The sequence below is a fragment of the Diadema setosum genome, chromosome 13 (genome assembly GCF_964275005.1).
Source record: "Diadema setosum chromosome 13, eeDiaSeto1, whole genome shotgun sequence".
NCBI classification, from domain to species: Eukaryota; Metazoa; Echinodermata; class Echinoidea; order Diadematoida; family Diadematidae; genus Diadema; species Diadema setosum.
The window spans coordinates 11,778,421-11,804,954 of record NC_092697.1 but is presented as its reverse complement, the minus strand read 5'-3'; the positions used below and the strand labels follow the sequence as shown (position 1 = coordinate 11,804,954).

The following is a 26,534-nucleotide window of genomic DNA, read 5'->3' as shown; positions in this document are numbered from 1 at the left end:
AGTTCTTAATACCACTTTTAAATGATGAGATATGTTTGATGGTCATGAGGGAGTACCTGGATAGAAACATGGTACTGATGCTGTGCGTGTGGACGTGGTGACATTTAAGTTTTATAATCAGTTGATTTAGAGCTCAGCTGTATATCAGTCTGCTATGCTGTGAATTCTAACTTTGGGTAAAACTTGTGATCAATCTTGTATTTTTCAAAGAGAGTTATTTGATGTGCATTTAAAGCTGGGACAGGGGTTTGCTTTCTCAAAACAAGCCAGTATTCTTTTAAAAAAATGTAGTGGGGAACAGGAGTTAATCCTAAAATTGATAAGAAACTTGTTATTTTCTGTCAATTATTGGACCATAAGAGTGATTTTGCGAGGCTGCTGTGATAACATCAAAGAAAGACCAGCGGTCTGCCTTTCCACGAATTAGTCATGAAAATCACTTGTTCTCACTAATACAAGCAGTTGGTGATCAATGTGAACAGCTTTCAGCATCACAAAACATATCAAGGTTACATTGTCCAATGTCATTTCAATGTAAAGATATATCTTATGTACACTCTGTATGAAGCATAACAGTGGGGAGAATTTAAGAAAAAAAAAAATGTTACATCAAAACAGGAAATTCAAAGTGACAAGGAGTAGTGTGGTTTGCGCGTCCTAATTGTGTTTCGTTTTTGGTTGTTATTTCTCCTTTTTTGCCTTTGTCTTTGGGTTTATATTTTTTTCATATGTACCATGCTGAGTTCATTTTTGGCAGACTTTCTGCGTTTTGCCATGTTTATAGGGGGAACTTCCCCAGTCCTTGAACTATGCAGTACCTTTGGGATGTCATTTATCACCGGGCTCGTAATTGATTTGACCTCAAATGTGTTTATCATGACATTCGGAACTCTCACTTCTTGTTGGCTCGGGGGCTTCGTTTCATCAAAAAGCATTGTTAACATGATTTTGTTTTTTCAAAAAATATTTTGCATTCTATGAAATTATTTGTGTTTGTACTCATTTCAATATTACATTTATTTTTCATTCTATGATTTTTTTCACTCTTTTTAAATCTCTTTTAATTGTGTCATTACCTACCATACCCTATTGATTATCCTAGTGGTGGTTTTTTTTTTTTTTTTTTTAATGCGTATGTTTTTGGTGATGGTAGGTACTCGGGGTGTAATTTGATTATTTGGAATTAATAACTTGTTTGGATGATGCTCGGAATGTATGAAATGATGTCAGTTCTAATGTATGATTCATCGCTGTGCACAAGAGTTGATTAACCATGAATTCATTTTTATGAACATTGATCTCTGAAAGATAGAGCAGTAATACCAATATTCAGTATATAACATGAGCCAAATTCGATCTCTAGTACATCTGACACGACTAGGTTGTTATGTCAGTTTATACAATTGTAGTGTGGGACGAGGAGGGGAGAATATTTTCAATTAATCATGTGAGGCCCAGTAAAACCTTTCAGTGAATGTTTGGATCAAATCTCTAAAGGGCTAGTGCATGCAGTATTTCACTGATGTTTTTTTCTACAAAGGCACTTGGTTTTATGTTCATGTGTTGTTGTTGTTTTTTTCACTAAAATTCTGTATAATATTCTTTTGTTTTTTGTTACTAAAATTCTGTATAATATTCTATATTGTGATACTAAATATTTCCTGAGTGATGTTTAAATGATTTCTCTAAAGTACAATGTACAGTGAATAATGTCATAACAAGTTAGTTGATATTCTTGTCATAATCTATCATGCTAAAGTACACTGTATTACTAATAATGATTACTAGAATGTTGAATACTGTTATAAAGTGTGGATTTAACTCCCTGTTAAAGTAGTCTACATTCTATAAGGGTAAAATAATGTAGAAGCACACCCATAGTATCAAAGTCATAGAATTGGGGTGTAGTTACTGCAGTTTTGATGTCAAGTCTTCCTTTTGTGCTAATTTTGCCTTTCGTCTTCTCATTAGTATCCCTTTGCATATATGTGATGGGTGCACACATATCCGCATCACCTTGTTGCTTAGCAACCACCACCATGCTTCTGCGGATGATGATATTAACTATCTGGGATATATTATGTTTTCTTGACATAATTTGGCAAAATTGAATACAATGTTGTGGAAACTACTTAAAAACATTAAAGAACTTCCATCTCGATATTTATTCCTTAAAAGAATAAAAGAAAAAAATATGAGGGATTTGTAGCTATGGCGTACGTGTGCCAAAATGTAAATTTTGCTCTTTACCTCCAGCAGTCCATTTCTGTGTTATTAGCATACAAATATATCTAATTATTTCACTTTGCAGACTGTTCAATAATGCAAGACTACTTACTGTTTCGTGTGCTGTGATTTTCATATTTTTTTCAGGAGGCACAAGCTGACATTTTGCTCCGTCACATATAATGCTAGTTAGTACGCAAAGCACATAGCCAATTGTGTAGATTTTGCTCTATATATGGTACATTTGTATCTAATTTTCTTATCCTTGTGGGTTTTCTGCAGAATTGGTTGCAAGCGCATATATATATTCATATACTTACTGTATACACATACAGATCTGCTTTCATTAAAAGAAGCAAATCTGATGCACTAATGCTGGTGTGTATTGCTTTCCAACACACAGTAGGTACAGCTGCTTCAGTTTGTTAATAAAGGTCATGTAAGTAGATTTGCAGAGCTCATTTTATCACTCTTCATGCCATTTTTTTTTTTTTTTTTGTCTCAGCATAACTTCACGGTATTGTTGTTTCTTTTAAAAGAGTAAATACCACACAAAGTGAAGTGAATATGCCCTTGCTTGCCTTGTGCAATGAGAGAGTTTTCGTATTCATCATGAATTATGCCTTTATATTGCATTAATTGTGAGATATACAGTTGAGAAGATAAACTGTTTTATGTGACCCTTTAAATGTTGTACACACTAAAATATTCAAAGAAAAAGAGATTTTTTTTTTCTGATTTCGGTGAGTTTTAAAAATACAGTAACAAAAAGAACAAATCAGTGTGTATATGTGTACATGTATATCTCTCACCTTTAACTCTCTTTCCTGTGAACAATGATAAAAGGAAAGGCAAGGTGACTTTAGGCATTAGTACATTTTAGGACATTTCTACCCTTTCAAAAAATATATGGTTTGATTCACATACTATCTCTCTTTTTATCTCCTTCTTTAACCCTTTCCCTCTCAGCGGAGCGAGCAGCCCCCTCGTCAGTACGACGGAGCATGAGATGCTTCACATGAATAGCTTGTACAAGGAGAGGTTTCCCAGGGCCAAGCAGCAGATGGAATCAAAACTGGCCGTGAGTATATTGGGAGCGGGGGAATTGTCGTTGGGGAGATGTTACACATATGTCAGTGTGTGGGACTGTAACCAGATGTTACGCAGATATCGGTGTATGGGACTGTAACTAGAGGTTAGGCGCATGTCAGTGTGTGGGACTGTAACCAGAGGTTGCTATTAGTGATGATATTGGTAATGGAGAGAATATTGATGATACTGATTATGGTGATGATACAGACATCCATAGTGACTCTCTAACAGAAACTTCAATCATATTTTACACCCTTTCATAAAAACATGATTTAATCTCTGAAATTCGATCTAAGTGTTTGTCCAACTTTATTTCACTGTTTTGTTCCAATGACTTTAGTCTTTATAGTGACAGTCAACTTAATTAATGCATAAAGTTTCCTCTACAACACCCCCGTCCTCACCTTCAAGACAATGTTCCATTAATCCCATTCACATACAGCCAAACAAGCCATTTAAAAAAAAAAAGTGATTATGACAATACGCTTCACACTGTGAGTGTGAACAGTGAAGATTAAATACAATCTTTCTTCTTTTTTTTTCTAATCCTGTGAACCAACCCAGCACACATATCAGACCAGGATTATTTTGTAGTCATTGTTACAGTTTGTGCAGTTTTGAGATTTAATGTGCATCACTTGCAGCCAAGTTAGCCCTTTTTAAAAAAAAAATCAATATGTGAACGGCAGGGAAAAAGATCAATGTTTTGCATCGCGATCCAAAAACCGATAAGTCTCGCATGTGAATGGGCCTATTGTATCCATTAATAATGGCCGTCTGGAGATGATGAACTGCCGATATTAGCGGCCTATTATCAGCCATGCTTGTCGCATACAGGATGTTAATACAGTTTAGGAATGAGGATGGATAATGAAGCCGTGTCATGGTAACATTCCCGATCACGCTGAAGAATGGGGAAAACTGATGACAGGCGCTTCAATTTCCTGTTCCAGATACTGTATGTATTGGGTCCATGCTCATAAGTATGTCTGGCAAGGTTCACTGGCTTTTTTTTTAATGTTTTTTTTTCCTTCACACAAGCCAACACCTAATGGCCCATGCAAATAAGTATGTCAAATAAGTATGTCAAGGTGGCCAACTTGGACTTTCTTGAGGAATTTATTGAAGATGCCTAGCGGCTCGTAATGCTGACGCAATTCCCTGCCTTTGGGAATGGTTGTGTTAATGGAGTGTGTGATGTGTCTGTGGAGGTGACATGTGATGTGATGTTGGCATCGTTGGTTGATACTATCGACATTATGGTATAGCATACCAAGTTGCTGCTTTCTCCAGTAAAGGATTTTTTTTCTCACATATGTTTAACTTTTGTTTTGTTTTGTTTTGTTTTGTTTTGTTTTGTTTTTTTTCAAATGTACTACCGACAGTTATTAATTGCAGTATTGTACAGCTTTTGAAAATATATATTAACTAGTTCATACCCATCAACCCCAAAATCCTGTAATTGATGAGTATAAAATCCTCTAATTGAAAGTCTTTTTTTACTGTGGATGACTAATTCCGATTCTACCAAGCACTCATTATCTTTAATTTGGGTCTATTTGCTGTAGTAGTCATGGTGATTAGGAGCCAATAATGGTTTGGCATTTGTCCAAGTTTTGATGTGAGGAAAGAGATAGTGTTTCCAACCAAGATGGTTCCGTAATGGTAGTAGTGGTGATGATGGTGATGAAGATGGTGATGATGATGATGATGGTGATGATGATCATCATCATCATCGTCATCACCATCATCTTGGTCATGATGGTAATGTCAATGTTGGTACTTTTTCACTGTGGTGCATTAATTCATGGCGTGAGGAAATGATTGGGAAAAAAAAAAAAAAAACGGGTCCAGGCAGTGAGAGAGAGAGAGAGAAAAAGAGAGAGAAATAAAATGGAGAAGGAACAACTATGGAAATACTTTGCTGCTGCTGAATAGTAAATCCAACCAGCAGGGGTAGGGAATGTGTAGGGGGTTAAGAGAGATATTTCTAAAGAGAGAAAGTTTTAGACTGGCAGAATGATGCAAGTGAAACAGTTGCATGATTTTAATCTCGCATCAACTATTTCTGACTGATGAGTCATTTTTGTGTGCCCCTAATTTATTTCCCAGGATTTCATCGCCAAGTACAGCACAGATTCCAGCCATGAGGGGCATGATGCAATCTACGCATTCCTGGTCCACCAGACGGTGGAACTCGCCCGGGACTGTCTGGAGAAGTCGCAAGAGGACCAGGTCTCGCACATCTACTTCTCGGAGCTGTCAGGGAAGCTGCAGATGCTGGCCGAGGACGTGAGTGATTATGTTGTGTGGGATGCCACAGGAGATGATGATGGTGATGATGATGATGATGATGATGAGGAAGAGGAGGAGGAGGATGAGAATGATGATGATAAATGATGATGTTGATGATGATGAGGAGGAGGAGGTGGAGGATGAGGAGGAGAGGAAGGAGGGAGAGAGAGGGAGGTTAAGAGAAAGTGGAGGAGGAGGATGAGAATGATGATGATGATAAATGATGATGGTGATGATGATGATGATGAGGAGGAGGAGAGGAAGGAGGGAGAGAGAGGGAGGTTAAGAGAAAGTGGAGTAGGAGGAAGGGAAGGATGAAGAAGAAGACAAAGATGGAGGGTAGGTGGTGGAGAGAAGGAAAGTAGAGGAGCAAGGGGAGGAAGAAGTGATCATGGTGATGTGGTGGAGGAAGAGAAGAGGAAGAGGAAAATGAGTCAAGAGAGAAGAAGACGATTAGAGAGGGGAGTGGTAGAGGAAAGGAAAGTACAAAACGTAGAAGAGCAAGGGGAGGAGGAGTACAGAGAGAATAAGGAAGATAAAGGAAGAAGAAAGGGAAGAGGAGAGAGGGAAGATGACGGAAGATGGGGAGGAGGAAGAAGAAAGAGGATGAGGAGGAGGAAGGGAGAGTAACTAGAGTAAAGAGAGAAAGAAGGATGAGGGGGAGGATGAGAAATGAGAATAAAGAGAGATTAAGAGGTGACAGAAGAAAGGAGTGATGAATGAAATGAAGGAAGAGAAACAAGTAATAAAAAGGGAGAAAGGGGGATTTGAGGGCAGTCGAGAAATTTGTGTATCACATCGGGTTTGTCTGTAAGGGCCAGTGTACTCCCCAACTGATGAGTATCTATTCATGCTACAGCTAGTCTGAAGCAGCTTATGTAGGAGAGGTAGAATGAACATGAGGCTCTGTAAAACAGCAGGAATGAGAACAACAACAACCACAAAAGACCCATAAGGGTTCTGTTTTGAAGGGATGGACTCCATATTAGGTAACTGTGAAGCCCTAGGGGATGACATATGCGGAAACCACTTTTATTCGGAGTGAGGGGGGGGGGGGTAGAATTCTTGAGATGAGCTCTTATTGCTTTCCTCCCCATGTTTCAATATCTTCCTTCTCACAAGAATGGAAGGGAAATTTGATGCGACTGTCATCTTAACCAGAACGACCTCCATCTTGAGGTCTAGCAATGTTTCCAACTTAGGGGGGTTCCTTTGGGGAAAAGGATGCTATCCACACAAGATGTTGTTGACTTCCAGCTCTTTAGTGGTAGACGTCCTCTCTCTCAAGAGGTTGATCTCGCTTGGATGCCCTCCAACCGCAGTTCGCCTTTCTAACACCTCCGCTTTTCCCCCAAATCCCAGACCCTGGCGATGTTGTTGACGTAGCGAGCATTCATTTCTTCAAACATGGGGTATTAGCAAACCACAGTAAATTTATGATCTGCTGCCGCTTCAAAGTATTCTGCTTCTTTACACAACAGTCAGATCAAATTAAGGGCTTAATGATAAGCAGCGCCATTCAAAACAAATTTGACGCAAAAAAGCTATCGACATATTTTCTTTTCTTGACCTACATCTATGTGGTTTCATATTCCCAAAGTTTGGTCCCTTGTGAGAGTGGTTATTATGATATTCTGTGTATTCAGCAAAGTAAAGATTATTCCAGTAGTCATCTAGGGGAAGTTCAATGATCCCACAAAGTGCAGGTTATTCGCAGTGAGAAAAACAGAAAAAGAGACAGACAGACATACATGTACAGGCAGACAGACGGACAGACAAATACTGTTGCCGACATTCACATTGATCATGTTTAAACACATATTGTAAGATGCAAACCCGTAGGGGGACGACCTCTGTTGAATTTGTGCCAAGATGATGCATGTATGGTGTTAAATAAGCAACACATGAATCTTTCCAAGTTTGAAGATATTGAAGTGCCATATTGCTTATAATGATTAAATTGATTTAAAAGCAGTTCTGTCTTTCTTGCGGTGAAAGATGTGGTCCCCCAGCTCCAAGCGGGAGGTTCCTGCTCATAATGTGGGTCTTGTGTTCGAGAGGAAATGACCCAAAGATGTGAAACATGTTGTTGATGTTATCACCCAGTCTCAAGAGGATTTGCTATGTGATATCTGAAAGAAAACTGTGTGTGCGTGGGGGGGGGGGGGGAGGATTATGCATGTAATATGGGACTTGCTTGTGTTACTGTTTGATGCAAGATTGGTTCAAGATGTCTGGAGCAATTTTGTGGTGTGAAATTGTTGAAAATGGTTTGATTTCATCTACCTTCAGTTCCGCCACAGATGTGTTTGAAACATTTGGAAAACATGGAATGAGTCTGCTGTTGACAGTTTGAGAAGTTTCCATGTTTTAAGGTCTGGGGACTCTGGGTTGTATTTGATGTATGTTTATCTAGTGCTTGCCTTGTGATATATGATATTTCTTACCAAAGTACATACATAGAATGTGTTTCCATTTGCTGTAATTATTGTGCCCAATACAGCTTCATTGGAAGTGAAAATCATGGGACTTAAAGAGTGTTTTTACATCACAATGTAATAAAGTGTGAACGACTCTGAATAACAAGATGTTTGGTTGAAATCAAATCTAGGTTCGTTTTGCATGGACTCGTGTATTTGGCTGCACCTTGAAGATTTGAATTGAAATTTGTATCAAAACTTGAAATAGTTGTCTTACTGTAGACGAATGATTTATATCACTGAAATTAATTTCCATCTCCAGTCTTAAGGACATTCAAGAATTTTTCCTCACATATTTGGTATCCTTGCTCCAATCTCACCCTTTGAATACATGCAATAGGCGGAGACTCGATCCCAAGTGTCAGCGAAGTCCTTCACGAGAGTGGTTCGGGAGCTGCTCATGATACTAGCCAGACCAGCCAGGCTGTTAGAATGCCTTGTAAGTATATCAGTGTCATGTGGTGTCATGCATTGTTTATTTGTTCATTTGTATAATTGTTAGCACTACCAGTTACTATACTTGTTTGTAATCCTTGATTTTGCTGATTGTAATGATGATGTTTATGATGAGGAGGATTGTATTATTACTGTCACTGGTCCTATTACTGTTATGCAACTGCTCTGCTACCTAGGTTATTTCTGTTTGTTTTTTCTTCTTTCTTTTTTTTTTAACTTGAGCAATACACACCACACCAAATTCTTTTGACTGGTGTAGAGCTTGATTTTGTGCAACCTAAGAAATTTAGTAGTAAGCATATATCCAAGTTTTAACTGCTCATAGTCTACAGTTGCATATGCCTTGTAGCATTTGCATAAGCAGTTAAGTTTTTCATGATAGTGCAAAATCTACTATTTTGTACATGCAAAGGCCACATTTGTTCATAAAACAGAGAGAAACATGCAGGCCTACATGTACATATAGCCTTGTGGTATCTGTATTTCAAGACAACAAGTTGAAACCTTGAGTCCCATGGATGAAGTCACTGCACAAACATACAAGTAGGCCCATATTCACAAAAGTAGGTGGAATCGCACCCAAGGTTTGAATAGTTTAGTCCATGGACTTAAGCAAGTGCAAAGGAGATGATAATGCCCAAGCACATTTGTGTGTGTGCATTCATTTATTTCGTAACTCCCTTTTGCACGCATGAAATGTCGTGTATTCATATACAATCAAAGTTTGCATAATCCATAGACTCTATTTTGACTGCCCTTATGAATTTGGGCCACAGAGTTTAGCAAGAGCCTAGTATTTAGCTTCTTTGAGAAATGTGCTTAACTTTTTCATTGCCTTTCATTTTGTTCCCCCCCCCCACCTCCTTTTTCTCAACTTTGTTGTCTCCTGTCTCCATCGACGATGACGACGACGCGTCTTCAGGAGTTCGATCCCGAGGAGTTCTTCCAGCTCCTAGAGTCCTTTGAGGGACAGGTCAAGGTGGGCTCAGCCATCTCAGAGGACCTGCCCAAGTACATCATTAGCCAGCTGGGCCTCAACAAGGACCCTCTGGGTGAGTTAAGGCCCCCCCCCCCCAAACTCTATCCGTCAATTCCCCCTTCCTCACTTGGCATATTTTTTGCCTCCACCTGTTACCCAATCACACTTTGTGTTTGTTGGGTTTAAAGGGGGAATGAGGCCCAAAAGGATATGTCGATTGAGTAAATGCAGTAGTATTAGTAAAATACATCAGAGAAGTTTGGAGTCAAGTGCTCTATGATTATGCTGGAAAAGTGAAAATACATCAGATTTTCTTTATATTTTGTTTTTATTGTTGTTCGTATGTGAAGTCACAACATGTTGCAGTCTTCTCATCCAGCGATGGCTACAACAAAACTTTAAAAACTCACAACATGTTAATGGATCGTGCGATTTTCCTCCAACTTGGCTGATGTGTGCTGTAATATTGCTGCATTCACTCGATTCCCATACATATTTTGAGATTCCTTCCCTGTAAAGACCAAGTATATGTTCAATCTCTGTTCCTACTTTGCCCCTATCTATGTACCTCCTTTTACCAGCCCACCACAGCCCTTGCAGAAGAAGCAGAAGGAAATATGCTCTTTATGTAGCAAATAACTCTCTTTACCCTGCAAGTATTGCAATGTAAATCAAATGCTGCAATTGATTCTGAAATACACTCCCCTCCCCATCCCCACCAAACAAAAACAAAAACAAAGGGAAGAAGAAAAGCCAGACTAACCAAAGGACATTAAACTACATGAATACAGATCAGGTTGTGTGTACCATTACTTCTAATCCTTTGAGGAAGCACATTAAAATGAAAAAAAAAGAAGAAGAAAGTCCCAGTCAGCTTGTTATTATCAAGTGTTGTATTTGTGAGGGTAGTGATATCATCATGATGTACTTTTAATTTTTCGAAATCAAATATGACAATATATACTAATTATATGAGGTTGATGTAAGTTATTATCTAATTATACCCCCGCCAAACGAAGTTTGAAGGGGGTATATAGGAATCAGGGGACGGTCGGGCGGTCGGGCGGTCGGTCGGGCGGTCGGGCGGTCGGTCGGGCGGTCGGTCCGTTGCAAATCTTGCGTCGCGAACTACTTCCTCAGTTTTCAACCGATTCCCATAAAACTTGGCACAGATGTGCGCCTTGGGTTGTAGATGTGCAAGACGTATTTTTTGACAGTACCCAAAAGTACGTTGCCATGGTAACGGCATATTATGGGCAAAAATGGGTACAAATCTTGCGTCGCGAACTCCTCCCACAGTTTTTGATCAATTTTTATGAAATTAGGTACAGATGTTCATCTGAATATGTTAATGTGCAAGACACATATTTCCGCAGTGGCAAAAAGTGCGTTGCCATGGTAACGGCATGTTATTGGTAAAATATAGGGCAAAATGCTTCATGGCAAAACTGCTTCATCAGTGTTCTTCCAATTCTCATGGAATTCATATTGAATGTTTGTCTTAGGATATAGGTCAGCATGACACATTTCTTGACAGTTACAAAAAGTATGTTGCCATGGTATTACGCTCACATATTATGAGCCAAAATGATGGAAAATTTTGTGTTGCAAACTACTTCCTCAGTTTTTGCCCAATTTCCATGAAACTTGGTACAGATGTGTGCCTTTGGTTGTAGATGTGCAAGACGCATTTTTCGACAGTACCCGAAAGTACGTTGCCATGGTAACGGCATATTAATGGCAGAAGATCAAGGAAAGATCTTGCGGATTTAACTACTTCCTCAGTTTTTTGACCAAAGCTTATGAAATGTTGTTTTGACCAAAGCTTATGAAATGTTGTTTGGCAGGGGTATAACCAGTCGCTGTAGCGACATTTCTAGTTGTATTTAAAGGGATTCCATATTTTATAGGAAAATGTCTCAAGCTAGAGAAACAAATTATGCCATGAGAAATTTGCCTCCATTTTGTCTTGCATCATATTTTTGAATCGTAACCAGATAATGCGTTTTGATAACAGTATGTTCATATATATCCATTGATGTGACTTTGTGGCTGTATGATTATTTTCTATGTTTTTAAGTGAGGTGGTTGTGTTACATGTACTTGTCTTGTATTTGTGCCATGTCATGAAGCAGTGAAAAAAAAGTTATTTTTGTGCAGTCGTCAGCACAACAGTATCGCTCCTAATCTAACTTTCCCTGAAAGAATAAATTATTCGGGTGCTGCTCTGCCCATCAAAGTTGGCCTTTTCAAGGTGAACTAAAGATGTTGTCGTGTCTGTGTCTTCAAAACTTTTGATGCTTTTACCAACCTTGCAATAGCCTTAATTTTTATTATTTTTTTTTTTTTTGGTTGTATTAACCTGCCCTAAACCACTGTAGTAGTGTATACTGTCAAACTTTGTTGGCGTTGTTGTTAACTCATCAGTTTTTGATTTCATTGAAGTTTAACTGTGTTTGATCTGTGATTACTTAACATTTATTTCTATGTTCTGTTTCTTTTCTCCCATCCTCTCTCTCTCTCCCCCTGCTGCAACCTTTGACCCCTGTAATATCTCCTCTCTGACATTTTTCCCCCTGCCGATCACACTAACTACACTTCATGCCTCCTTCTGTGCAACACACTGCAATTTTCTTTGCAAACATCATTTAAAACACACACATACACACACACTTTTGTTATCCATATTTCTAACAATTCTTTTCTTTGTTATTTTTTGCATGCTTGTCTTTACCCCATATGCATGTAATTTCTTGACTAATTTTTCATTCTTGACTAATGAATTATGACTCATCTCCATTTGACTTTTTGATTGTGTCTGTCATGCACTTTATATTCCGCCTCATATTTCCCTTTACTGCTGCCAATACTCTTGTGCTCTCCTTATGTGGACATTTTCTGCCCCAATTACTACTTGTATGCTTTTAAATGTGTGCAATCCTAACCCTGCTAATTTTGTACCTTTCTCTTTTTCTGTGGTGATATAACACCTGGATCTTTCTGGGTGCTCTGTTAACTGTGTGATCATTCCCGCCATCATCTGTAAATTTGTTTTTCTCCCGTTTCCATGCTCCATTTGGCCTGGAAACTCATAAACTCTGCTGCACACCTCTGCCTCAACTTTCTCCTTCCCCTCCCCCCTCCCCCTTCCCCCTTCATTCCTTTTTGCATGTCTGTTTGCTGTGCTTGGTGCGGCTGTGGGATTGCGGACCGCTGGGACTTCTCGCTGCTCATCATGAAAACCCGGTGGATAAATGATGATGCCCATCTCTACTTCCACCGTCATGGAAACCAACTTGCATCATGTCGGTGGCCATGGAAACATCCTCCACGCATCTCACCACAACCAACCATAAACCAAAAAAACATGAAAAAAAAAATCTTGGGATAATATTTCTCTTTTGGAACATATCGTGGATAAATTGATTTCCTGATTCACATTTATGTGGCTGTTTGAATGGAAAATGAAAACATATTTTCCTTTTTGCCATTTTGAAAATAATTATAAAAAAAACCACCATTCATATTGCGATTTATGAAATCATGATAATTTTTCAATTGCTTCCATTTTTAAACTTAACCTGTTTTGCCGCACATGATATTCACTTTGTGCCATTGCTGTTCTTTTATTTGATGTGAAATTGTTGTGGATATGCTGTGAAATCATTTGATTTTCCCAATATATTGCTTCAATTTAACCTTTTTGTCGTCTTTGCTGTCTGTATCGACATCATCGATACTCTTTGTCTTGTCACCCTGTCTTTTTTGACCTGTCTCTTCTGGTGGTTTGTTTGTTTGTTTTTTTTTTTTCGAATTGGTACATGCTTTATTTTGGAACGGCTCGTTGAACAAAAATAGCCTATTTCGATCACTTTCCAGACGTCGGTGATCTGGGTATCACGGGCGACTCGCCCTCGCCTCCACGGCCGGACTCTGGGGACGAAGAAAAGGTGAGAGGGATGCTCCTTCTGTCCACCATATACGTGCAGAATTTCGCCCGTAACTGAGATGCCAGACTCAGAGGCAGCGATAGAAAAGCTGACTCAAGTACAGTCAACAGCAAGATTTAGGGAAACAAGACTGTATATATACATATATATATATAGAGAGAGAGAGAGACAGACAGAGACAGAAAGGGAAAACAACATCCAGGAACCTCAATGCAAGCCAGAATGAGAGTGGAAGTTCTCTCAGACATCTTCAAATTTGTGCTCTACTATCAGTGCCCTGGCTGAGTATGAAAAGTGTTGAGTGCTACCTTTTTGCAATCACTTAAAAAAGTACTGTCAGCAGAAGAGTGAGGTAACAGTAATATGTAATTTGGTTGCAGGGCATCACAATTTTTAGTCTCACATAATACTCAGGCATTAGGGAATTAATTACACAGGGCAAACTGCAAAACTATTAGCAAGTAGTGCTGTCAGTATTAGGATGTTGATATTAAAAGTGCTTCTGATGCTCATGTTACTGTGTTCCAAGATACATATGTTGACATTAGAAATTGCCCGTGATTGTTCAGCACATTAATCTGCTCATTTCACCCATGAATTGTTCCTAGGAAACTGAGTGAGGTTACAAAAAGTATGTTATAAAGAGCAATATGCTTGGAGGAAACATGATAAAATATGAATGACCTTTGACATCTTTCAGGGCAACGACCAAGGCAAGGTACCTTTCAAGGAGCCCAGAGAGGAGGATTTCGAGAACATAAAGATCATCAGTAATGGAGCTTATGGGTGAGTGAGTGGGCGGACTCTTTTTTTTTGGGGGGGGGGGGATAGGAGGAAGGGGGTTGGTTTTTGTGTGCACCAGGAGGAAATTAAACTTCTCATACTTCATTTGTACCTGTCGTTGCATAACGTGCATTTGGTTGCCAAGTGTCCACTCTGACCGCGTCAGAGAGTCTGATGACATAATTTTGTTTTCCCCATTACTGCACTGATTTTTGAGGTTTTTGAGAGGAAGCTGACCTCTTTTTCCCCCCAAGCCCCCGGAACTTCCACAAAAAAACTTTGCCTGCATGCGGCAGTCGACGTCCCGATGGCGCGTGTCAAGTTTGGCAAGCAAACCGCTGCCATGTTTTATAGCAGTGGGGGATTAAACGCTTCCAAAGTCTGTCATCGTATCACTCACGATGCCTTTCCACTGCCCCAAGGAAGACAAGAGGGGGTTTGATTTGCATGAATTCATGTTCATGAAGCTGAATTTGAATGCACTGGTGTGCTCACTGGTTGAGTTACCCTTGTATGTACTCTAAAAAAAACCCACTATAGACCCTTTGAGAATCCATGCAAATCAGGGAAAGATTAGTCAGATGAACATGTGTACAGGCTTACAGGTGGGATGTATTTGGTAAATTGCACCTTACTGATGTTGCTATAAAATTGCAATTGTTGCCCATGCAAACCCTGCTGAATCATTTGCAAGAGAACTACAAATTGTAGAATCACATGCATGTTCCGTTTGTTGTACAGTGGACTCCCGTTATAACGACGTCCTCAGGACCGGCGGTTTTCTTTCGTTATATCGAATTTTCGTCATAACCGAACAAATGAACAATAAAAATACATAGAGTGGATAATGTTGCGACCTGAATTTTCACTTTGTTGTAACCAGAATTTTGTTATAACTGTGTTTGTCATAACAGGAGTGCACTGTAAATGTCTTTAACCCGTTGAGGACGAGTCCCGAGTATACTCGGGCAGGTGTCTATGGGAAATGCGTGTTGTAGCAAAATCAATCCGTCCTCAACGGGTTAATAGACCAAAATTCTATTTTCTTGGCAAGGAGTTAAGATGTGCTTTCGTATGCTTACTGTGGGTGCTAGAACAGAATATCCATAGACTTTCACTACTCAATGGTACAAAATGATGCTCTCTAAATCGAGCAGCTACCGATTGTCACACACCGAAATATGTGCAAGAGACTTAATCAGTTCAAGATGAACCATCATTCAAATATAATTACCGTGTCACTACTTTCACATAATAATCAGATTATATCACATCAAATCATTTTTTTCAGTGCTGTGTACTTGGTGCGGCATAAAGCCTCTCAGCAGAGGTTTGCCATGAAGAAAATCTGCAAGCAGAACATCGCCCTGCGCAACCAGAGGGAGCAAGTGTTCGCGGAGCGGGATATCCTCACGTTTGCGGAGAACCCGTTCGTGGTGGCGCTCTACTGCAGCTTTGAAACCAAGGTGGGTATTATTCATACCACGATTGATCCAGTGTCAAAGATGATTTTGAAGTACTTTCGATAACATAAACTATGAGAACACCAGCGACCCCTGAAATCAGGTGGAGAGTAGCTGTGGCATGGGGTGCAGTGTGGATAGTACAAATCGGTTGGAGGAAAAAAAAAGGCATCAGCACACAACTAAAAATGTAAAGTTTACGGGTCATCGCAACATATGCATTTGAGACTTGGGCAGCGAAACCGGCTGATCGCAAGAAGTTGGAGGTATTTATCGTGTAAAAAAAATAATACTGCCAGAAGGTATCATGTATCGCAGTTGAATGATGTGTAGAATATTCAGGATGGCAATTATCTTCAGGATTTATCGCTGAACAGCATTGATGCAATTGTGGCAATTTAATGTCTTGACAAGACTCAAATGCTATGGGAGGCAGATTTGGCTGTTACAACTTCTAGTACTTGAGGGTTGTTCTTTTATTGTTTGTTTGCTTATTTCTTTTGAATACTGGTTTTTGACCAGAAGTAACAACTCTTGTTGTGTTTCCACAACAAAGTACTCAAGTTTTTATGACAGTTGAAATCTTATTCCGTCATCAATGCTTTCATCCATCAGCATCATGTTCCCAATGTTATGACTGCCATGTCTCTGTATCCCCCCTCCCAACACTTTCTTATGGACAGAAATATTTATGCATGGTGATGGAGTATGTAGAAGGAGGGGACGTTGCCAGCCTCATCAAACACATAGGACCACTGCCAGTAGAAATGGCCAGGTATGGTATCTTATCTTCTTACCCTTATCCATTATCTATACTCCTCTCCCTGTAACCCAAATAATGGTGCCTATGCTTTCATGTTGTCATGTGGACATGGCTCTAACAACAAGCATAGATATAGCAAAGTCCTGATACAATGAACAGCACATCAAACATGCAAATCTAAACCTGACAAAATGCTATTAAAAATGGTTGCATTTTCAGTTGTCAAATACTATGTCCACCCCTAAATGCAAGAATTTGCTTGTGGTACATGGGTACACTTTTGCTATGAGTTTGAATTGAAAAGAAAGACGGAAAATATAAAGGAGTCTGGAGGATTTTCCTTTGTGGATTTGCCTTGGAGGATTAGCCTCAGAGGATTTGCCTGTGGAATCTTGAGAATTGATACTGAATTCAGACAGTTTTGTACTTTAAGTAGGAGATCAATGCTAATTTGAGCAAAATGTCTCGCCAGCATGAAGTTTTAATCATTTGAGTGCCAGACTTGATACACTGTTAGTCTTGGTCCTTGTGTCTAGTATATCTGGTATATTCCTTCTTTAAGTCCTTGTTTTTCTTGAACCCTGAATGTCTTTGGCACTCATGTGTGTTTTCTATGTACACGTACCTGTGTGCGTTTGTGATTGTGCTCAAATACACTTTTATCTTTCTGCCCCTCCTTGAGACATGCTAAGGACATAATGTTCTTATTAATGCTCCAGTGCAGAAGAAATTGAACCCCTCCTTCAAATTTGTGTAGAGTTGTGTGTCTTTACTCTTTCAGTACACAGAAGGGTTTAGGCATAGTGTTCAAGTCACATCATAGTCATGTAATCAAGAGATCAGAGGAAATGATCTTAGATGTCAGACCATTCAAATTTTTTAATGTTTTTTCTGCAAGCTCTGAATTTTGCTACTCTGTTGCTAGCACCAATATACACTGTATGTGTGACATACAAGTGTATCACTGTACCATTATTTACGGTGAAAATTTTGGAAGACATATAATATTTGTTTGTATATATACGCTTTTAAAACTATATTTCTGAAAAATGATTTCAGGGACCTACTTTAAATATCAACCAGTAAATTACATCAATCAATCTGGGTCAAAAGAGTCAAGGTTTGTTTTCTCCGAAAGCAGCTAGGGTAATGCAAAGTGGAAAGTGTTAACATCAATTGATAGGTACAGTACACCTGACTCTGTAGAGGGAAGCATAAATCAGACAAACGACGTGATGGCAGGAGGCGGAGGATTAAGTGGTTTGTTATTCCACAGACAGGAAGAAATGCGTTAGCGGCCAACTGTCGAAACGTGTCCAGGATGGTGGGGATACAAAAGTCTGGAAATATTTGTCTATGAAATTAAAGGGGGCGCGAAGGGTTTCAAAGTCTCGGAAGAGGCTCGGACTATCCTGTTAACTTTTACCTTTCAGCCGCTGACTCGTGGTGGTGCCCTTTTGATTGATGGCTTATCAAATTCAGCCACATTTTACGTGGATTACTCATGATCTCTTGATTAAATCGGCAGCTAGTCAAATTGATTGAGCGCGTTCTTGAGCCTCCTTCAGGCCGTCAGCTTTGGAGGTAAATTCATGAAAGTGAATATCTTAGAATGAAGGAAATCAAGAAATACAGGGGGTCACCAAATTTAATGCACAAGCAAACTGGCAGTTAAAGAGTACTGATTGGGGCAGAAAACCTCGTAAGTCCCTGGCACAAAAAAGGTTAAGGATGCATATGTGTTTGTGTGTCATCTCTTCCCTTTCCTCTTTTCATTATTCTTTATCATATTCCCTTTTACCACAAATGCTCCAGGTGATAATTTTCTGTGGGCTGTGTACTTCCCAATGCAAAATTATGCATGCGTCGTAAAATTGTTGTCATTTGTTTGTGCAGAGACATCTGTGTTCCTGCTCTGGAACATCTTGCTTCGAGTCATAACTTGCAGAAATTTGATTTTTGCTCAGAAGCCACAGATGCCATTGTGTAGATGTCTGAGTGTTGACAGAAATGTGCAAATTGCTTGACTGTTGACAGCTGTAATTGTATAATGATTCAGAGAAGTTAGAAAGAATACAGAGCGAAGAAAGTATTAACCCTATTCTAACTGGGGGGGGGGGGGTCAAATTGACCCCCCCCTCGACGTTTCGCGCCACGATTTCGCAACGCGCAAAGCTTTTGCCACGTCGTTTCACGACTTTTTTCATTGAAGTCTCCCGCATATTTTGAGACCAAATTTGCGACGTCCGGGTACACCGTTTTGAAGTTACGTAATGTTTTGCATATGCATGTCAACCAAAAAACAGCTCAAATTCATGATATCGTGTGCAAATCCAATGCAAATTGTGTTTTTTGGTTAAATTGATATAAATTAGATTATTTCAACTTTTTAACCATTGAAATTAATCAATTCTAGTGTAGATAAGCCTGAAAAAGTGCCTGCAACATGTTTTGGCAAAAAAACAATGGAAAACAAAAGGTTGAAAAAACAATAAAATACATAAGAAATTAACAAAACAATAAAAAACACAAGAAATTAATTTCAATTGAACTATTTTTTTACACAAAAATTGTTTGATGTGTCTTGAGGAATTCTGACACAAAAATTTAGCAATCCTCCAGTCTTTTTAATGGAGTTATAGGTGAAAATATGATTTCATGCACAAATTTGCATAATTGATTTATTAAAAATAGAAAGGCAATATTTTTCTATTGTATGACAATGTAATCTTGTAGTTGACATCCAGCTCTATCTTCAGGCAAAATTTCGTGGCGATCGCGCGATTGGCGGCCGAGATCTGAAGGGGGGGTCAAATTGACCCCCCCTCAGTAAAAACTTGGTCTCAAATAGCCCAGTTAGAATAGGGTTAAGCTGCCAAATGAAAAAGATAAAGATTGCTTAAAGTGAAAGTTCTGAGACATCAGCTTGAGCAAGAAAATGGCATTTTTCCAAAATCACGAGAGCGTCAACTCAAACAGAGCCTAACCTGTTTTTTCAGCAACCGCAATCACAATATTTTGTCCATGATTTCAGCCTTGGTTTAGTTTGGGGAGGATTACCTCGAGAGGAAAATGGGCTAGATTTTGTTTCAAGTCTTTGTGCAAAATTCCCTCGTATTTGTGATCGTTTGAGTGCTATTGTTTGGATGTGCAAAGCAACACTGAAGTCATGATCACCAGCACTTGCTGAGGACTGGGAACATGGACTTTGTGTCTGTTTGTCTGTCTGTATGTCTGTATATGTGTGTAAATGTGCCTCCGTGTCTGCCTGTCTGTGGCTGTTTTTGTGTCACTAAAATATTAAAGAGTATCCCTTTATCGGTCAATAATACTCAAGATGGAACTTACACCTTGTTGCGTACATTTTACATCCTTTTGTCAAACCATGAAAGAAAAGCTAGGTAAAGATATTGTTCCCGTGGCATATAATCTCTATTTTACTGTTTTTTCTTTATTCTTTCATCAGATTATACTTTGCTGAAGCAGTACTAGCTATAGAGTATCTACACAGTTATGGAATTGTACACAGAGATATCAAGCCAGATAAGTAAGTACATATATCAGCTACCCCTACCCCTCCCTTGCCCCCCCCCCCCCCCCCCCAAAAAAAGAGAGAAAATAGTAAATGAAAATAATGTATTCCATTACGATTTATTGAAGGATTCATAATGTACAAACATTCAAGTATTGCTCAAGTATTGCATATGGCTGTTTCATGTCCAGTGCCGTGAAAAAAAAAAAAAAAAAAAAAATGGTTATCTGTCAATCTTATTTAATTCTCTCAAATGTTAAGAGAGCAGGTAGAGCTGTGTATTTATGCTGTTTGTGGAGGCGCAAAGTCTCCCAAATTCTGCTCTGGCCATCTAAAAAAAACCACCCAAACAAACAAACAAATAAACAAACAAACACTAAAATGAAATAGCAAATAAAAGATAATAAGGGGAAAAATATCTCTTCATGTCCTGCCATGAGAGTAGAATAACCCCTGACTGGGGAATTAGTTTTGCCTATTGAGATGCATTTAATTATCATGCAGCACACAAATACAAAGTGTATTTCTCTTAGAGCACATTGGAGTCTCGTAGCTTTTGATGTTGAATGTTATAGCAGCCCTATGCTAGGGATTGTCTGGCCTGAATTAGTTCTAGTCAGGTCTGACAAGCCTCAGGTGGGCTCTTTGGGTTACTCTGGCTACCATTTGAGAAGGAAATTTGGATAGATTTACATACAATACCACAGTGACCTGTTGAGGAATAATTGCCCAGATAAGCTGCACAAACAACCTGTAGGCCATGTGTATGTTGTTAGGCAACAATCCTGTGTTGTACTTTGTGTAGTTTTACAAATTTCAGAGTCTTTGAACTGAAATGCCATTAGAGGTCATTGTTTATTTATAGTGTAAACATTGACTGCAAGAGTGCCAAATTTTGTGGACAAAATGGATCCAAATTACCATGTCCATCTTGTGCCCATCCCATCAGCAGGATATATAGGATAAAACAGAGTTTATGCTTCATAGCAAGTGTCCTCAGGATTCTGTGAAGGAAATTTGTTAACCTCTGTTATCATTTAAAACAAATCAGTGACTTCAGAGGTGCTGAATTTTGTTCTAGTGCACAGCAGAGTAGTGCAATGAATTTGAATTACAGGACAGTTTTGTTTGTTTGTTGTTTTTTTTCTCATGATAAAACCCATTACTGTAAAAGCACATTGCATACATGACTGTGTGAAGTCCTGTATTTGATAGCAAACTCTTGCATCCTTCTCTCCCCAGCATGTTAATTACATCCACCGGACACATAAAGCTGACCGACTTTGGCCTGTCCAAGATCGGGATCATGAGCCGTGAGTACAGTGTATTGTCAAAAATGATTTTGTTTCCATGACGATGTGACAAAGTCATGAGGCAGTCCAGAGTCACTCTGGCATCCCTTTGACCGTTAGTCACATTTTGCTTTCACCTCGTTCAGTTACCCAAGAGACAATAAGGATATTTCATCACATACCCATAGATGCTTATGAGTTAGTTCATGTCGGATGCAGGAATGACTTTCATATCTTTGATAGCATTCGTTGATATGAAAGAAGTGTTCAGAATATATCCTGCGGAAGATTTTCCAAAGATCCCTGCACAATTTGTTACGATTGGTATGAGAAAATTTGCAGGGCCCACATGAATGTTAATTTTTAGTTGATTTCATACATGCAGTGCTACTTTAGGACAGTTTCTTGATAACTTAGATTAGTGAAACATGTAGTAATAAGCTGAAATTTAACTACGAACACTCTGAACTTGGGACAATATAGATTTCAGCATAGAAAATATATCCTCTTCAAGCATTGACCCTGTAGCTGTATGTGAATATGTCACAGTCTTCAGGAAAAAGATGATAATAGCACCCGAATTATACTGCAATAATATTTCAGAGTAAAGCACTGTATGTAAATATGTCACTGTTTGTGTGGAAAAAGATGATAATAGTAACCGAGTTATACTGCAATAATATTTTAGAGTAAAGCACTGAATGTAAATATGTCACTGGTGTTAGGGAAAAAGATGATAATAGTAACCGAGTTATACTGCAATAATATTTAAGAGTAAGGCACTGTTTGTAAATATGCTGCTGTCTTTAGGGGAAAAGATGATAATGGTAACCGAGTTATACTGCCATAATATTTGAGAGTAAAGCATCCCTTTCACTCGTTATGTGTAACTCTTCCCCCTCCAGTAACGACCAACATGTACGAGGGGAACATCGACCGTGACACCAAGCAGTTTCAGGACCAGCAGGTGTGCGGGACGCCCCAGTACATTGCCCCCGAGGTCATCCTACGGCAGGGCTACGGGAAGCCGGTGGATTGGTGGTCCATGGGCGTGGTCCTCTACGAGTTCCTGGTGGGCTGCCCGCCCTTCTTTGGGGAGACCCCGGAGGAGCTCTTCTCGCAGACTATCAATGGTGAGTGTCACTGACCCCGCCTTCTTTCCTTCCCTCCTTAATTCCTGTGAAAAGTCCCAACACAAATCTGCAACATTGAAGACTCTCATATGCCAATATTCACAGAGGGAGTTAAAATGTAGTCCAAAGATTATGCAAAGACTGATCATGTAGGTGCGCATGACATATTGCATATGCTAACAGACATCCAATAATAAATGCACCCTGACATGCATGTGTGCAAGGTAACCCTACTTAGCACTTGTTCTAGTGTGTGGTTTTAATCTAAGACGTAGACTCGGTTATGAATTCTGGTATTATGTGTTGGTCCATAATTTGAAGTCTGACTTTAACTCCTTGGTGTCATATCGGAAGACAATTGTGTGCACTGCATCTGTCTCTTCTGTGGTTGTGTCTAGGTAGCGCAGTGATTGTGAAAGTCACAAGTAGAATTGTTTTGACCCATCACAAAGCAGCAGGTAGAAAAAAATGCTTCTCCTTGCGAGTCTCAAAAATCTAAGGTTTAATCTTCAGAACTTCAATGCAAGCACCCTCATTAAACCAATTCAATGAATAGTACATCCTTACAAGCTTCTCTTCTCTCTCACCCCCCTCCACCCTCCTCCCATCCCCTTTGCAGTTGAGATAGAATGGCCCGACGGCGACGACGCACTATCCGACGAGGCTGTGGATCTGATCAACAGCCTGCTGCAGCAGGACCCCCTCTTCAGACTGGGCACCGGCGGCAGCGAAGACGTCAAGATTCACAAGTTCTTTGAGGGCCTAGACTGGACTGGGCTGCTCCGCCAGAAGGCTGACTTCATTCCGCAGCTTGAGGGTGACGATGACACCAGCTACTTTGATCGTAAGTCGCAGTGAGCGATATTTCAATGAACAAGCTTTCTCTTGGGTTATAGATGTATCGGCTCACCAAGGTTCGACAAAAATGTCTACAAAGTCTGAATGTTGTTGACTTCAGAGGATGAAATTCGTTAAATTAAAGTTCAAATAATCACTGTGGGGTTGAGCAGTGAGAAGTGAAATTGTGCTTGAATTTACTGACAATTTCTACCTGTGTCTGAGGCACCATCCATTTTACTTTTTGACTGAGGTTACTTTCGATGTTACAGCATGGGCATGATATGCACGTCAAGATATATTTATCAAACATATTTTCAATATGTTGCAAACATGTACGATTTGTTTGAGACGGCCTGCAAAACTTTGGAAGTAAAGTGTCCAACTTACAGCTGTGATAAATCATTCTGTGGCACTATGAAGCGCTGTGATCATTGGGTCATAACAAGGATGCGCGTGTATTTGTTTGCGTTCTCCAGCCCGGTCGGAGAGGTACAACCACGAGCTGGACTCCGATGACGAGGAGCTGCCCGAGATTGGAAACTTCTCCACGTACTCGCCGCGCTTCAGCCGCTCCTGCAGTAGCGTCTCGCAGTCGTCGGATGACACGGAGCGGCGGGAGAGGTCGCACAGCGCCTCGTTGCCCCTGACGGACCTGTCCCATCATTCCCTGCCTGCCAGGAACTCGGTGCAGCTCCTGACGGTGGACGTGGACAGGGGTAGTGGCCTGACCATGCCTGACAGGTAAATAGCTTGCTGGGTCCTTGGTTTAGTGAAACAAAGAAACAAACATACAAACAAACACACAAATGTACCAACTAGCCTGTAGAACCCTGTCAGGCAAGAATATGTCTTGATATCCCACGAGTCTTTTTTTTTTTTTTTTTCCAACAACTAATGAGATGATGATGCCTGTCTGTGTGTTTGGATTTATTTTGGGTAGTCACTTAAAGAAGCACTTGAAATGCTTATGAGCAAGCTACCACAGGACCGACACAATCGTGTGACTATCCTTGAAATGGTTGCCAGCCCGTAACTCTCTCAGAGTCGTCATCTCAAAATACCATTAGCTTTGTATACCAGGATGTTATCAGTTATAATCACAGGGTTAAACAGGAAGCAAATATAAGCATATGAACAACAAAAAAAAAGAAAAAGCAGGGCAAACACATTAGCCCGTACAGGGCTCTTTTAGTCAAGAGCTTGTCTGATTTTTCAGGCATTGGCGAATAAGACCTCATTATTTGACCCTTGTTGAATGTGGCTTACAAAAACTTAAGTCAGAAGCCGTCTGGTTAAAAACGTTCATGATAAAATGAAATGTATACTTCTTGCAACTACTTTTTACCACACCCTCTAGGATCACTCCGATGAAGGCAGGTGACCTCTCTGATGCCTCCTCATCGCCGGGCACCCCATCCCAGGACTCCTCACCCAGGTCTCGCCGTCGGGCGGGCATCGCCCACAAACCACCGCTGCGCGAGGTCCTCCCACGGTTCTCCATCTCCTTCGATGAGGACAACCCCCACATCGCCGCCCTCGACGCCTCCCTGTCGAGTGCCTCGTCGACTTCCGGCGGGCTGCTTGGTGCTGTCGATGTCGGGAAGGGCGGGGAGAGGCAGAGCCGCCCCGTGGTGAAGTCCGCCTCTTCCAGCACTCTCTCTCTCATCATCCCATCGGGTATGCTACATAATCCCCCTACCCCACCCCACCCCTTTACCATCCCCTTCTCCATCCTATCTAGTCCTACTTCTAACCCCATCCCTTGTATGGTTGACGTTGCTTGCTCTCAAAATATCGAGCAATTCAGTGCTTTCATAGCATTTCTTCATACTTTCAAGTGGCCCTCATCCTTCCCTGAAATCTTTGTTCATGTGTGAATATTGAACATACAAGTTGTCGCAACATGCTGTAGAACTTTCAGCCAACACCACCGTGCAGTCAAGAGTCAAATGGAAGAGGAGAATTAACCTCAAGTATTTACAGAATGAGCAGTGACATTAAAGGAGCTGATCGGTAAAACTTGTAGAAATGAAGAGACAAGTGTGTAAATATCAGAGATTCATCTGGTATGGACATAACACAAAGTGGCACATTGACATCGTAGACTAACTGGCTAGGTCACATGACAATGAATCTGCTGAGAACCATTTATTTGTTTGGTGGACAAATATGTCATAATGCCATGCTTATTTTTGCACTGTTATGAAAGATTTAGCAGTGTCTGTCCTAGAAGATGCTTTCACATATGGTTTTCAAGCTGTGTCTTGCACACAGTCCTACAAGAATGTGTTCTGTGGTTGTACATGCATGTGCAGAATTATCAAGAGGTATCACAAGATAAAGATGGGATGCAGTATGTTTGGTGTGTCCCAGTAGATGTCTAGTCAGATTATCCACTGACATTTAAATGGCCAAAATTCTCATCCCCCCCTCCCATGGATTAACCCTTGTACAACCAGCAACTGAAAATGTTGTTGACACTGTATGTAACAAAGTTGTCGGTGGTATTCTTGGAGTTTATTGAATGCCCGTATGTCACATCCAGTTATGTAAAAACCGGTAAACATCTACAAGGTTGACAAGAAAAATTCCTCTCCCCTTGTGTCGTGGCAGATGAACTCCATGTGCCGTCGCCGATCAATTCTCCAGGCGGCGAGTCCAGTAGCTCGCGCGATGACTCGCCGTCTAGGGATGCCTCCGGCTACGGCTCCGGCTCCCTGAAGTCACCCATCATCATCCGCAAGCCGCCGCGGCGGAAGGCCATGGGATTCCAGATGCAAGCCATCAAGGTCTACCTGGGAGAGTCCAACATCTACACACTACATCATCTTGTCAGGGTATGATAAGATTTGCCAACTTTGGCAGGGTGTAGACACCTGGGGCCTGTTTCATAAGGATTGAGCGTAAGTTGCGATTGATCGCAAGTTACACTCAATCTATTGAAAGTTACGCTTGATTTTTCATGAAATCGAGCATAAGTGTCTTTGATATGAAACAGGACTTGCGCTCAATATTGAACTTATGCTTGATTCAACGAGTTACGCTCAATAAAATCGAGCGTAAGATCAATCACAACTCTTTATGAAACAGGCCCCTGGTAAGCAGTTAACCCTATTCTAACTGGGTTATTTGAGACCAAGTTTTTACTGAGGGGGGGGGGGGTCAGATCTCAGCCACCGATTGTGCGATCGCTGCGAAATTTTGCCTGAAGATAGAGCTGGATGTCAACTACAAGATAACATGGTCATAC

General features: G+C 40.2%; 1 protein-coding gene across 1 annotated transcript in view; it reads left to right on the top strand.

Annotated features, from left to right (window-relative positions):
- Positions 1 to 26,534, top strand: part of LOC140237110 (microtubule-associated serine/threonine-protein kinase 2-like) — a 138,711-nt gene that overhangs the window by 109,051 nt on the left and 3,126 nt on the right. Inside the window, exons 7-21 of the mRNA XM_072317049.1 lie at positions 3,196 to 3,307; positions 5,431 to 5,610; positions 8,434 to 8,532; positions 9,472 to 9,601; positions 13,387 to 13,478; positions 14,179 to 14,264; positions 15,553 to 15,727; positions 16,408 to 16,499; positions 19,954 to 20,034; positions 21,262 to 21,332; positions 22,217 to 22,444; positions 23,064 to 23,288; positions 23,761 to 24,025; positions 24,642 to 24,961; positions 25,898 to 26,121. Of these exons, the coding sequence (XP_072173150.1) occupies positions 3,196 to 3,307; positions 5,431 to 5,610; positions 8,434 to 8,532; positions 9,472 to 9,601; positions 13,387 to 13,478; positions 14,179 to 14,264; positions 15,553 to 15,727; positions 16,408 to 16,499; positions 19,954 to 20,034; positions 21,262 to 21,332; positions 22,217 to 22,444; positions 23,064 to 23,288; positions 23,761 to 24,025; positions 24,642 to 24,961; positions 25,898 to 26,121 (2,380 nt within the window). The remainder of the gene's footprint in view (positions 1 to 3,195; positions 3,308 to 5,430; positions 5,611 to 8,433; positions 8,533 to 9,471; positions 9,602 to 13,386; positions 13,479 to 14,178; positions 14,265 to 15,552; positions 15,728 to 16,407; positions 16,500 to 19,953; positions 20,035 to 21,261; positions 21,333 to 22,216; positions 22,445 to 23,063; positions 23,289 to 23,760; positions 24,026 to 24,641; positions 24,962 to 25,897; positions 26,122 to 26,534) is intronic.